The following is a 15,659-nucleotide window of genomic DNA, read 5'->3' as shown; positions in this document are numbered from 1 at the left end:
AATTTTTACATGGTCTATGTACTCAACTGTGCAAAACTGAAGTTGTGTCCCGAGATCCTAAATTTCAGAATCTATATTCACAACATTCCTAAATTTAGGTTCCTAAAAAGAGGGTGATGCTAGGGAAAGGGAATGAAATTAGGTGCCTTACTTAGAGTTTCTTTTACAAAGCCGCGCTAGCAATTCCTGTGCGGCAAATGAGAGGAAGCCCACAGGAATTGAATGAGCTTCCTCTCATTTGCTGCGCAGTAATCAAAAGCGCAGCTTTGTAAAAGAAGCCATAGAGGAGCATTTTCAAAAAAAAACATTCAAGTCAGAATTGGGAAATCCTTTTCATAACATCCAAAACAAATGTCCATCTCACAGCAATTTTCAAACAGGAAAATGTGTCTGGATTTTTTGTTCAAAAATATGTGAGAAAGACAACCTTATGATGGAGATATCCATCCTGAACAACCATTTTACAAATTGAAACATTTAAATTATAAACAGGGGAAAACAAGGCACAGGGACGTCTGTCTGGCAGCATTCTTATGGAAATGGACACAGAGATGTCCTTGTAGAACAGTTGAGTAGCCTAGTGGATACTGCAGTAGACTGTAAACCAAGGGACCCAGACTCAAATCCCACTGTAACTTTTTTTGATCCCTCCAGGAAAAGAAAAATGCCTACTATACCTGAATGTACACCATTTCAATAGCCTTCAGGTTTGCAGGTGTCTTATCTTTAGGTACAGCATTTTTCTGATCCTGGAGAGAGCCCCAGGAAAAAAAAAATTAATATAGCTACAGTCGGGATTTGAACCTGTCCCCTCTGGATTACAGTCCAGTGCGCTTACCACTGGGTTACCTCCTCTGACCTGCTTGCTACTTTGTTCAGAATGGCCATAATACCTGCTGCTGACAGACAGCCTGGTTTTCTACTACTACTACTAATTTCTATAGTGCTACCAGACGTACGCAGCACTGTACACATTATATGCAGGTACTTTCTCTGTCCCTAGAGAGCTTACCCGGGGCAATGGAGGATTAAGTGACTTGCCCAGGGTCACAAGGACCTGCAGTGGGAATTGAACCCAGGTTGCCAGGATCAAAGTCCGCTACACTAACCACTAGGCCAGTCCTCCCTTGTTCAAAAGGGCCATAATACCTGCAGCTGACAGACAGCCTGGTTTTCCTTTCCAGTTTCACTTTCAGGGGAGAAGGAGGGGTACAGTAACCACTGAGGGATTAAAGGGGGTGGGGGTGGTAATGCCGTAATCCCTCCAGTGATCAGCTGCTCAATTAGAGCACCTTTTTGTAACTTGGACGTGACTGAAAAAGATCTAGACAAAAACGTCCTTTTTAGACACGGATGTTTCTTCCCTTTTGAAAATTGCTCTTGCAGGTCCTACTTTTGGGCCCTCCCTAGTCTTGCACAAAACACGTGTACAAGACACCCCCCATTTGCTATTTGGATGAACTGCAGTGTGAAAAGTCCAAATTCTGACTTTCCAAAATCAGGATGTGGACATTTTTAGTAGATGGACCTTTTTTTTTTTTTTAAAGGCATTTTGAGGTGACTGTCTGCTTTGAAAATGAGCATCACAGACACCTAAACTAGAGAATATCAAGCTCATAAAGAGCAAAGGATTCTTCTGAAGGCATAATGACTGTGTATAAGAGGACCAATTCTGTACATCATTATTTTCTCGATGGCTTACTGTACCTGAAAGATGGTCTCTTAAATTGGCATTATTATGGTTTGATAGTAAGAGGTTCTGAGTTTCCTCGTGTACCACGTTCAGCAGAGACTGAATGACTTCATTCTGATCATCATCATCATTGGAGTCTTCACTCTGAACCTTTGGCTCTGTACACACAAAAAAAGTATCAACCGTCTTGTTATAATAGCAGCATTGGTGAATAACAAGACACAGGTAGAGAGGACCCTCAAAACTCAGGCATCTCAAAAATGTCAATATCTTTAGAGACACAAGTAATAAACTTCAACTAAACCTTTAACTGAAATCATTCCTCTGAGATCTCACCAATTACTGAAGAGTTATATTTTATGCTATATTTTATTTTATGGTTTCTCTTTTTTCTCTTATTTGGAATGCATGAGCTAGGTTTATTCTTTTTTTTTATTATGGAGTTCTTTTCTTAATTGGTTTTATATTTGTTTGTAAACGGCTCTAATCCATAAAGGTAGAATGGTGTATCAAATTTTAATGCACTGCAAGAGTTCACAAATTTTTCACACAAGGATATTTACTGTTGAATCTTTTTTGAATAAATAATCAAGATATATCCTTTTTGTTTGAGTTATTTAGTCAATTAGGTTAGCTTTCCTTCTTATAGCCCTGGATTACTCATTAAGAGAAGGGAGGGCACCACAAGAGTTCTCCCCCTATCAAGCCCTTAACTCTTTCACTGCCATCTGCCACACCCATTAGCCAACATGAATTTTAGTGTTTTTCTAATCATTATACATATGATGTTTTGTTATATACAATAATGATATTTCTCAGCACTTATTGATGCTCCTACAGCACTCTTACCTTTTTTAAGATCAGGGCTGGTGCAGGTCTGCAGGAGGAAGTACAGGGGTAATGAAAGCATCTTGGAAGGATGGAAGGAAGAGGGGGAAAAGATTCTTGACATGGGGTGGGGGTAGGGAAGAGGAGATGAAATGCTGGCCAACTTTGGGGTGGGGGTGTAAAAGGAAAAGGTAGATGCTGGCCACCTTGGAAGACTGGATAAAGAGAAAGTGAAATGCTGGCCAACCAGGGAGAGGAGAATATAGAGGGGAAGGGAAAGTGCTGGCCATGGGTAGGGGGAGGGATTAGAGAGACAAATGGTGGGGGGGAGGGATTAGAGAGACAAATGGGAGTTATTGGGCATGAGGGGGAACAGGTAGAGAGGAAAAGGGGAGTCTAGCAATCTTAGGAGGCTAAGAGGGAAAAGGGGAACACTGAACTATGGGGGGGGGGGAGGGGGATGCTGCACAGCTGAACATTTGCCTAGGGTGTCGGATAACTTAGGGCAGCCTGTTTTCAGTCTTAATTTAATTGGGTGGCTATCCATGTACCACCCTGAATACCTTCACTATAAGACACAATAACTGGAACCTTCTCAGAAACAGAAATATCAACCAAGGCAAGCAATGGAACAAATGATAAATGACTTGAAGCAGAAGCTGCAGTAAAAGTCTCAAATGGTAAAGGGAGAGGTTTCTGTTGTGTGACACTTCAAGATACCACTTCCTGACCTGAGGATGAGGAGATAGACAATATAGTCTCAATAACTAGAATATGTTTAATCCATGGGTCCTTTAATATGCAAGGGAGTACTAATTACACCTCAGTATTTGAGTTTTTGTTTACCTATAACTTAAAAATAAAGAAAAGACAAAAGATAATTCATAATTGCCAATAGCAAAACTCTGTGAAAAAGCTGACAGTTCATACCCCATGATGTCCCGAGTGCTCCTTAGGGGCTCCCAAGGGGCTGCAGTGCAGCACTGATTTTATTGTCAGGGGTCAGGACCCAAATGACCACATTTGTCCTTCACCATGCCTGTAGTTCTCCCAGAGTAATAGGGCTCCTCCATGGTACTGCTCACACCAGTCTAGTCTCACCTACTTAGAATCTTTCTAACAAAGAATCCCTCTAAATACTAAGGAGTCCATTTACAAAAGCGCGCTAATCATTAGTGCACGCTAAACGCTAGTGATGCCCAGAGAAATATATGAGCGACGTTAAGCACGTGCTTATTTTTAGCATGTGCTAAAAACACTAGTGTGCCTTTGTAAAAGGACCCCTCAGACTCTTAGTAACCTTGGAGTCACACATGAGTGTGTGTGTTAGTAGCATGGGAGAGGCTATCAGCATTGTGTGAAAATTTCAGCACAACTAGATCTGACACTGTGAGTATTCTCACCACCGGTCTTGTTGGCTTCTGCAAGGTATGAGCTCTTAGTTCTTTCCTCTAAGCCAGGATCTAGCTTTGGCTTTTCATTGTGTTGCTTCAAACTATAATTAGTATTTTCACCCCTTGATGATGCCCTGCTTGAGGCTACGGAAGGGCCTGCAGTATAGAAAGATAAAAGGAAGTCTTGGAACATGACTGCTCATCTGTATTATTCTAGATGACATCCAGGTAAATGTCACCAGCAGAGATGTATGGGACCAACATAGAGGTCATGAGAATCTATGACTGACCTTTTTGCACTCAAAGCACAACTTGAATTCTGGTTCACTATCTGGCATTTTGAATAATGCAGCAGAGAGGCTGAACTCAGTGTTGAAAACATAATACTAACTACTACAAAACTGATTTTCAGACTCATTTGGCAAAAATAAAATAAAAAGAAAGTAAATAGAAAAATAACAAGAGACGCATATACAAAATATATGTGGTAGCAGAACACAACTGTTTGAGAAAGCCAAAATAAGTGGATGAAAAAGGATTAATGGGGCTCATGAGACGGGAGGCTATGCATGTTCAGGAAAGCTTTCTCAGTTTTTCTGAGCTGTTGTGTGGCTGATATTCTCCTGCTTGTTGATGTAGAATTATAGCTATCTAAAAATAAAAAGATTCTGAACAGGCAAACTACAGATTATGAAAACAAGTGAGTACTGAATAATTAAAATGTAACATTCTTGACCATTTTCATTCTTTCATAATTTGCAACTGAATTTTTATTAACGTATGAGATGTTATTTAAATACCCTACAGTTCTTCCTCATTACCTGTGTCCCCATTGTATTTGGAAAATACTGAAGACTGATTTATATAGTCATTTGTAGATGCCTCTCTGACAACATCAAGGTCAATCAACCCCTGGGCATTTCGAATACATGCTATGGCTTTTGCATGTGAAACACCAATTATTCTTTCCCTATTCACCTGTGAAAACAGAAACAATATATGGATTAGATTTTTCATATTCATTATATCTGACTTTACTGTTAGTTCCTAAACATGGAAGCCTTATCATGTATTACAGTTCAAAGTCAAATTTAACTAGAGGCATATGTAGAAACTAGAAGTTTATGCATCTCCAAACATTAGTCAACACACTTTACTTGTCTTTTAAATATTGAGGGGCGTTTTCAAAAATACTTCCAAGACAGAATTGGGACATTTAGCTCAACATGTCCAAAAAAATCCCATCAATCTTAAAGCCATTTTCAAACAGGAAAAATGTCAGGGCTTCTCTTTCAAAAATGGCTCAAAGATGGATATTTTTGCACAGAAGACGTCTAAAAATTAGAGCTATTTTCCAAACTGACATGTCCAACTTATAAACTAAAAAAAAAAACAGGCATAACATTTGTCTCTCATCATTTAGAGAGAAATGGCTAGACATCCCTGCAGATCAGAGAGGCAGCCTAGCGGTCAGTGCAGTGGACTTTAAAACAAAAACAATGGCACCCAGATACAATTCCCACCATAACTCCTTTGTGTTGTGAGCCTTCCAGGAACAGAAGAAAACCTACTGTATCTAACTGCACACCATTACAATCGCCTTCCACCCTGCAGGTGTCTCCTATATTTACATACAATAGGTAATTTGGTGGTTTAGGTGGGCTCACAATTTCCACCACAAATGTACTAGGTAGAGTGGGATTTAGACCTGGATCCTCTTGTTCACAGTCCACTGTACTGACCACTAGGTTACTCCTGGGATCTGCTTGCTGTTTTTGGGTATGCCCATAATATCTGCAGCTGTCATACAGCCTGGTATGACCTTTCAGTTTCATTTTTTTATGAAGGTGGGAGAGGAACAGCATCTACTGGGGGGGATTAAGGGGGGGATCAGTCAAGCCTTAATCCATCCAGTGGCCAGCAGTAAGAGCACCTTTTTGTAACTTAGATGTGAATGAAACAGGTCAAGATACACGTCCTTCTTTTTTGCCTTGGATGGTTCTTCCATTACTGCTGAAAGATTTCCTAATTTTGGGCCCTCCCTACTCCTGCCCAAAACACGCCCACAACATACCCCCTTACTATTTGGATGAACTGTAGTGAAATACGTTCTAATTGTGTGTTTCAAACATCACAATTTAGATGGTTTTGGCAGATGGACTTTTTTTGCTTTGAAAATGAGTACTATAGTATTACAACTCTGCCATATCATGAAAAAAACTACGTCTGGTGGATCTAAAATAGGACAAACCAGTCATTCTATAGTTCAGGGGACATAATACTAGTATCAGAAGGATTATTATTTACCTTCCTTTTTTTTCATTTAAGAATATTGTGTATAATTCTGGAAACAGCATTTTCTTTTACCTTCCTTTTTAAATATCCTGCTAAAGTGTTATTACTGTGGTCCTCAAATCTTCATATTAACTTGTTTTTCAGAATATTGGCCATGAATATATATCAGATTCATCTGCATATGCTTGGGCTCAAATCCCAGTTAGTTCCCATGTGTTCTTTTGAAAACATCTATTTGAGGCTCTCAGAGTTGCATACTCCTAGTACCACTCATAGATTTCTACAGTAGTGATACTGCCAACAAATCAACACAATGCATATACCTTACTGTGTTGCCTTTTAAGTCTTCCCAGAACAAGAGAGGAACTCTCAGTGCGAACTACAGAACATGACAATATCACAATAAAACCTTTAAACATTATAAGTTTCTATAAGTTTGTTTACACCTATTATACATTATATTTTATTCAATAGCCTCTTAAATGCATGTCGCATTATTTGGCCTTACTAAATTCAAAATTCTGCATTCAAATCTAAAACGTGAAATAGAAATACCCCCATACATTGCAAACCTTGCCAGTTTAAGAACGTAAGTATTGCCATACTGGGACACACTGAAGGTCCATCAAATCCAGTGTCCTGTTTTCAACAGTGGCTGATCCAGGTCACAAGTACCTGGCAAGATTCCAGAACAGTAAAACAGATTTTATGCTGCTTATCCTAAATAAAGCAGTGGATTTTCTTGTCCATCTTAATAATGGCTTATGGAGTTTTCTTTTAGGACAATCATGCTGTTATCAGAATTGACGTCATGGCTGGGACAGCCAAGGACAGAAAGTACATCAGCAGTACAGACTACAGCTTCTGATTTCTCTTTAAATAGGAGCTCTTATCAGAGACAGAGGCTGCTGTGTCAACATCCCATCTGAGGGGTAAGATCTGCGTTGAACCAGACGGACATCTGAGGGACAAGCTGACATCTGAAGGATTGCACCGGGTTATGTCCCCGTATCTCTGTATTAGTGCTCTGGTGTCAGAGTGACTCCCTGTACTTGAGCCTAGTTGGGGATTTATGTGCATTACTCTAAGTTTTATTTCTGTAATGAGATTGGCTTTGTCTTTATTTCTGTCTTTCTTATATTATCTGCTGCTATTGTAAATAAAACAACTAATCTATTTTTATAATACTTAGGTAAGGAGTTAGTTCCTTCTATTATTTTGGTGCAGTGGGCTTGGATCTAAGGATAAGGGGAATACATCTGCAACTGACTTACTAATGTTAATCTTGTTTGGGACCCATTTATTTCAGAATTTATACTATGTGTCACGTACCCTAATAACACCTCAAAATGAGTGTAACTATATTGCGCCTAAACCATTGCCTTAAACTATACTACTCTTTCAAATCCCTTATTGTACAGTTGTTAGATTCTGGTTTTTTTGTGCCCATTCTGTTCTGGAGATAGTGAATACACCATTATTTGGTATTTTTAAAAACTAAACTGGTAGTTTAAATTTTTTCTTTGCAGGTTTGTTCTGGTTCATATTCCACAGACAGTTTCAAATAATATCTCATTTTCTGTTCTAGCTGAAGAAGAAAATGGAAGTTTGGTATGCATTTTGTTTCAAATTCAGACCTGACTTCTTACAGGAAAGGGAATGAGAGTCATATAGATTGTAATAAAATAGGTAATTTATAAAGTGATTCTGAACAGAAACTAGTCTAACAATATTCACCACAACAGTTGTTTATGTGACTTTTCCAAGACAGACAGGGCCTCTGAGAACAATATTTTTTCAAGATAGGATGTAGTTTATTTGCTGATGTCAACATATATTTATTGGTTATAACTTTTACGTAAGTCCTGAATTTGGATGAATTGAACATGAATTCTTTTCCTAACTCACCTTTGTGAATAGCTGTAAATAAGCTTATGGCTCTCTAAATGTAAAGTGAGAGAGCATGGACATTCCCACAGAATATCATTATTTATCACTTATTTATGATAGAGGTTCATTACCTCTGTGATGCAATCCTCAGGAAGTACTTCTGTCTTGCTACTCTGATCTCCATGGTGACGACCTAAATTGATAACAGAAGGGCACCTATGACAAAATTTCCTTATAATATAATAATGTTCTGAAACATACAATATCTGTTCTTATTGATATGAATGTAACCCCTATATGATAGAATCAGGAGCTCCATAATATTACAGAAGCCTCTTTTGGGGGGTGAGTAATGGGAAATCTTACATGGATCAAAACTTGGATCTCTGTGTGCCATAAACCCTTGTATAACAGCTTATGGAATCAACTTCATATTCAGTTCCCATTTCTATTTAATACCTTAAAGCTGAAGAACAAACATCTAACCAGATCTAATTACTATACCACAGTAGAACATTTCAGAAACTCAGTCTACACCTAGGCTAGACTCACTCAATGCATACAGGGGTCCTTTTACCAAGATCCCGGCAGTGGCGGCAGGGGCCGTTTTTCCTATGGGTCAGGGCCCTTTTTATCGCAGGGGGTAAACCCCCCCTAAAAAGGGCCATGCGATAAGCTTAATATTACCGCGTGGCCATTTGGGGGGGAGCACTTACTGCCACGCATTGAGATAGTGGTAAGGGCTCCCGCGGTAACCAGGAAGCGGTTACTGCTGGGTTTGCGCCGCATTAGAAATTTGGGAATATTTTCCGGCACGCCGGAACTACCACTGGTGGCTGCATTGGGCCGGTGGTAGTTCCGGGTTGCCACACGAGAACACTTTTGTAAAAGGGCCCTACAGTGCCTTAAATCTTCACACCCTTGTATGTTTTTCATTTTCTGCTGTCTAAAAATACAATTCAAAATATATTAAAGTAGGAGTTTGTTTCACTGATCTACATTGTCAATGTGGAAGGACAGTTTTAGAAATATCCCAAAATTTGGTAAGAATAAGAAACCAAAAAGGTGGCATAATTCTTTATATTCCTTAACTCAATATTTGGTGGAAGCCCCTTCTGAAGAATGTTATTTGCCATTTGGAGGGTAATTTTATAAAGCTTTTTCCATAGGAATAGCATGTTCTTATAAAATTGCATTGGCTATATAGATATAGATTCATGAAAAGCGTGGGTATCACAGAAAGCCTAGCACACGTCTGGGGTTAATCCTGCGGCCACCTGGGGTCTGTCCCTAGCACTGCTCAGGCGCGCCTGCACCTAAGCATGTGCTTTATACTAGCACCCTCCTCTCACCAACTGGGTCTCACTTGCCTCTGGGCTAGTCTCACACTATCAAGTTACTCCCCGGTGATTTCTAGGTACTGGAGCCACTCTCTCAGGGGTCCCACAGTTCCTGGAAAACACCCACAGACCCAAGACACCAACCACCAGGATTCTAAGTCAGTACAGGACAACAGAGTCAATAAAGCTAACAGGTTTATTGTTACAGTAAAACAATGGAATTTTGAAAAACAAGGTGAAAAGTACAGCAAGCAATAGCAGATAACCAAAACAAGGATCAACATTAAAATTATCTAACACATGTTACTATCTAGGTAGCACCTGGGGAGTTTCAAGCAATTATCTGCTCACACGTCTGAACAGGTTCTCAGGATAGAGATGTTTCTCCTCCGTACCCCCACACTGAGAAAATCCAGTACCTCCTGGCTAGATTTGAACTCCAGGACCAATCAGAACCCAGAGCACCAACTTTGAAAGTATCTGGCCAATGGTACTACAAGTTCCCTTTTCACAAGGCTAAATTGAAAACGAAAGTAATCTTCTCTGCAACAGCTTTAAAACACAAAACAAACACCATCTGCTGGCCAATTATGAGAAATACATGTCATCAGTAAAAATAATACAGATCACAGACATAAGTCTCCTGTTTCGCCACAGTGGGTATTTAGCTTGAGTCGAGTTGTGACGTACACATGTTATTTTATAAGGCAATTTGTGCAAATGGAACTGGTTCTAGGTGCCTATTTTAAAAAAAGGCATAGGTGCTCAAGTTTCCTTTACAGTATTAAAGTACACAGATGAACATCTTTTTTGATGTTCTAAAGAAGTACCCTACAATAAAATCAAATCCATAGTGGTAAGTTCTTACAGACAAAAGATGCTTAAACTCTAATTCTATGACCTCTGATAAATTGGTTCTCTCCAATCTGATTTAAAGTTCAAGGCCCATATAATGATCCAAGATCTACTGCAAGCTGCAAATTTTGCTGCCAAAATGTTATGGTGAATTTTCAAACATCTAAGGCATGACTGCAATTTTAAAGGTACATAAAATGCAGTACTTACTACTATCTTTAGCAGGCTTATTTGATTTTGGACTCGAGGTCTCGGGTCCTCTGGACTTTGGAAGAACTGGATGACCTTCCCTGAAAGACAATTTTATATTTTCAAAGTTTCATTTAGCTATGTGTTTGATTTAATTTTCTACTTGTTCAAATAAGTGCATTTATATAGCCCACAAATAAAGCAAAGAGAAATTATACATTTTTGTCCAGTTACATTACACATTCTCCCAAATATCTTCTAAGACTGATCAAGCAAACTTATTCGCAGAAGAACAGTCCATTCATGTGTGATTATGTTACTGTACTTTGTGCAAAATTAATGAATTTTTCCAGATATTTTAGAAAGGGCTGAGGCCATTCACTGCCCATGAGCAGGAACTGGGGATGACCATGAATGATGATCTTAAGGTTACAGCAAGTGCCAGAAAGCTGGAGTGTATATGAAGAGCAATGGCCAGCTGGAGAAAGGAAATGATAGCGCCTCTATATAAACCTCAGGTGAGTTCTCATTTGGAGTCCTGCGTACAATTCTGGAGACCGCGCCTTTATAAGATACAAAAGTGGTCATCAGTTTTCATCATAAAGCACAAGTATACTCTGGTGGAGAGATGGGAAAGGGGACATATGACAGTCATTTAAATACTTTCAATGCATAAATTACAGAAAGAATGGTGGATGAATGGAACAGCTTTCCAGGGGAGGTGGTGGAGAGAAGGTGAGTATCAGAATTCAAGAAAAAAATGGACAAGCACCAAAAGATTTCTATGAAAAAACAGGATTGTAGAGATGGAACTGCTGGTCTGGATGGTCTTTGTTTGCTGTCATATTCAATATGTTTGTATGCTGCTTTTAAGGTGTAAATATGTGCATCTATTTAAATAAAACAGACGCAAGTGCTTGTTTGTCTGTGTCCGAACTCCTCCGGCCCCCAAAGAGCTACAACCACCAAACCTGGCAAGCAGACTCTACCCGCCGTTGCAGAGGTGTAGTTTGAAGCGATTCGGTTCACGGAGGCACTCAGGGGAAGATGCAGGTCAGAAAGTTCAGAGACTGGTGTGAAGAAACACAGACAGCAGCTGTGCAGTTGTCTCTCTCTCTCATTCTCTAATACCCTCTTCCCTAACAATTGCAGTACAAGGGGGTTTCAGAGACTGGTGGGAACAGGGTAGGGAGAAAGTATTGGGGTCAGAGTGGGAAGTGTGTGTACATGAATTCACTACCCCACCAGGGGAATGCTCTTCGAAAAGGGCAGAAAATTGAATTTCAATATGCCCTTGAAAAGAAAATGGTGAAATCCAAACAGCAGGCACTTCCTAGATTGAAAGAAACAACTAATCAAGAAAATCAACCTAAACAAATTGATCAGAAAAGTTAGTGCTAGGTAGGGATCCAATCTCCACATTTTCTGATTTAAGGGAGTATTAAACTCAATGTCAATGTCACCTTTTCTCACACACCCCTCAGCAAAACACCCCATTCATACTCAGCCATTCTCACACACCCCCACTCACACATTCTAATACAGCACTCAGCAAAACACCCCACTCATACTTACCCGTTCTCACACACCCCTCAGCAAAACAACCCTAAATCACACAACCCAGAACAGCACACCCCCACTCACCCCTCATTAGTACACCCCCGCACACACTCACCCCTCAGCAGTACAACCTCACTCACACACCACAGAATAGCACACACACACACACATCTGTTCTCACACACCCCTCAGCAAAAGACAATCACTCGCCTATTTTCACACACCTCTCAGCAGAAAACCCCCACTCAAACCCTCTTCACCAGTCCACCTCCATTCACACCCTCACTCTTCAGCAGTACATCCTCACTCACCAAATACCTGATAAAGACAAAGACCCAATCCTGTTCGATATAATAATGAAAACATGATACATGGCCAAGATGATGAAGCATACTTGATGGTGGCTATTCCACTAAAATACATAAAATGCCACCGCATCAACTACACTTAAAAATTGGTTCACCAATCATATTGCTACGAAATTTAAATGCTCCAAAGCTATGTAATGGCACATATTTAGCTCTTAAAACTCTAATGCCACACATTATTGAAGGACAGCACATTTTTATACCTAAAATTCCTCTGATTCTATCTATCAGATACAGTTCAAAAGACTGCAGTTTCCAGTTCAATTAGCCTTTGCAATGTTGATAAATAAGGCTCAAAGTCAAATGTTAAAAGTCACATGTTTCAACTTACAAAACCCTCGTTTTTCACATGGCCAATTATATGTCGCCTGTTCATGAGCTGGCTCAACTAAGTCTTTATATATATATGCTCCAAATCGAAAAACTAAAAAATGTTGTCTATCAAAATGTGTTCGAATGAGAACTTATTACAAATTATAATAAACATATTTAAAATGTATCTACTCCTGTCCTGTGTATTCTATTTCTGTTTGTACAAATAAAAGTATATCTATATACATTTATCTATACCAATTCTTTATGTTTCATTTCTCACATTAAAAATACATACTTATACAGTGTTATTTCACACAAATAAACCTTGCTTTTCTCAATTACAAAGTACTAACCTATCGCTGAGCAACACCAGTGGTGACAGCTAGTATGTTCTAAATGTGAATACACAGAGGGGGTCTTTTACTAAAGCTTAGCTCGACTTATCTGTAGCAGGGCCCATAGGAATAAAATGGGCCCTGCTGCAGGTAACTCGAGCTAAGCTTTAGTAAAAAACCCCCATAGTTTATTCAGAATGCACTTATATTGTAACTCTGGCCTAGCACTGCCTACTGTCTACTCTAGGAATGTCCAAGTGCATATACAGTGTGCAATTTTATAAGAGCCACTGTGAAGAAACAACGCAGTGTGTCCTGGGCGTGCATTTCTGATTATTGATTTATTTGGGGGGGGGGGGGGGAGGAAGAGGGTTATTTTATAAATGTACCACAAGAGTGATTGTTGTATTTCATCTTTTGCTGTTTTTAACTGTGGTCTTTAATTTTTTTTTTTATAATATACATATAAAACATGCTTTACAAACGGAAAATGCTTTAGAAAATATCTCCCTGGGTGATCAGCTGGTAAATTTAAAATGTCTGCACCGGCTTGTGCTTGCAGTGGTGATGGGGGCAGACACAAGATTGAAAGCTCAACTATAGTGCAAGATATGATTACACTGGCCTGAGCACCACCCTAATATGATGATATGTCTAGAAGTCAACTTTTCAAAATGATTGAAGGGACTAATCTCAACACAACTTACCCTTCCTTGTGCATGATAAAGAACTGACTGAAAATTGGGGGTGTTAAAGCACCACTGAGCTGGCATCTCTGAAATTTGGTAGAAGTTGGATAAATCACTAGGCCCTAGACCTCTGACTCTCCAAGCTGAGGGGACAGCCATAAAAAATGTGACCTTCCAGTTCAAGTATCTCAAGAGACTTGAAAAAGAGACTGGGAAAGTACCATGCTGAAGTCTCATAACACAGCAGGATGCCCCAATTAGAATACACCCTTTATGGATATTCAGCGTTATATAACAGTCCAGGACCAGCTCCTGGCTGGTTAAATAGTACTTAACTGGCTAAGTGCCAATATTCAGCGTGCGATAGCTGGTTACCTCTGCTGAATATCAGCATTTAGCGCACAGTGACTAACCGGCTATATCACAAGATATAACTGTCTAGTTGTGAATCTCCACGACCTCTTTATCTCTCGTACTCTTCATCTGCTTGAACTAACTGAGACTTGGCTTTGCCCTGATGACTCTGCTTCAGCTGGTGTCCTGTCACATGGACATTACCTTTTCTCCCATACACCTTGCCAGGTTGGCCACAGAGGTAGTGTCGAGCTACTACTCTCACCCTCTTGAAGATTTCAACCTCTTCTTCCACCTTAGTCTGCTTGTCTTCCTTCAAAATCCATTCCATCCATCTATTCACTCCTCTACCTCTCCGAGTAGCAGTCATTTATCGACCCTCTAATAAGTCCCTTTCTTCCTTTCTCACAGACTTTGACTCTTGGTTTCCTTCTTTCTCAAACCCTTATCTCCTTCCCTTATTCTTGGGGATTTTAACATTCATGCTAATGATCCCTATGATTCTTATGCCTCCCTGATTTTTGCTTTAACATACTCCTTCAATCTTCAGCTGTGCTCCACTAAACCTACTCACCAGAATGGCCACTGTTATGATCTTGTCTTCTTTTCCAACTGCTCACTTTCCAGTTTCTGCACCTCATTTCTTCCCCTCTCTGACCATCATCTTATAATTTTCACACAAACATCCCCCACCGTCCAATCTCCACCTATACATTTAGGAATCTTCAGGCTATTGACTCTTGAACTCTCTCCACCAGTGTTTCATCCCTCTTCTCAACCACTACGCTATCCCAAGTCTGTCAATGACCCTGACTCTTCCTATAATACTATTCTCTCCTCTGCTCTGGATAACTGCACTCCTCCCATTCCCCTTTCTGTAAGGCTATCAGTGGTGTACTTCAGGGCTCTGCCTTGGGACCTCTTTTTTTCTCCATCTATACTTCTTCCCTTGGTGCTATGATCTCCTCTCATGGTTTTCAGTATCACCTTTATGCTGATGACTCCCAGATCTACCTCTCCACACCAAAACTTTCAGGAGGAATCCAGGCCCAAGTCTCAGGCTGCCTTTCTGACACTGTTGCCCAGATATCTCACCACCATTTGAAACTAAACATGGCCAAGACTGAGCTTCTTATCTTTCCCCCTAAACCCATCTCTCCTCTTCCTCCATTCTCTATCTCTGTGGGTAACACTCTCATCTTCCTTGTCTCATCAGCTCATAACCTTTGGATCATCTTTGACTCTTCTCTCTCTTTCTTTACACATATCCAACAGACTGCTAAAACCTGCCGTTTCTTTCTCTGTCACCAAAATTCGTCCCTTCCTTTCTGAGCACACTACCAAAACCCATATTCACACTCTTATCATCTCTCACTTGGACTACTGCAACTTGCTTCTAACAGGTCTCCCACTAAGCCATCTCTCTTCCCTTCAATCTATTCAAAACTCTGCTGCACGACTTATATTCTGCCAGTGTCGCTATGCTCATATTAGCCTTCTCCTCAAGTCACTTAATAGGCTTCCCTATCCATTTCCATGTACAATTCAAACTTC

General features: G+C 39.9%; 1 protein-coding gene across 1 annotated transcript in view; it reads right to left on the bottom strand.

The window, feature by feature from the left end:
- The window catches only part of PTPN13 (protein tyrosine phosphatase non-receptor type 13), a gene marked incomplete at its 3' end in the record, with an annotated part of 651,945 nt that overhangs the window by 78,561 nt on the left and 557,725 nt on the right, over window positions 1–15,659 (bottom strand). Inside the window, 4 exon segments of the mRNA XM_030190609.1 lie at window positions 1,708–1,851; window positions 4,737–4,893; window positions 8,232–8,293; window positions 10,506–10,585. Coding sequence (XP_030046469.1) covers window positions 1,708–1,851; window positions 4,737–4,893; window positions 8,232–8,293; window positions 10,506–10,585 — 443 coding nt within the window.

Source organism: Microcaecilia unicolor, chromosome 2, assembly GCF_901765095.1.
Source record: "Microcaecilia unicolor chromosome 2, aMicUni1.1, whole genome shotgun sequence".
Lineage (NCBI taxonomy): Eukaryota > Metazoa > Chordata > Amphibia > Gymnophiona > Siphonopidae > Microcaecilia > Microcaecilia unicolor.
This window is presented reverse-complemented; position numbering and strand designations above follow the sequence as displayed.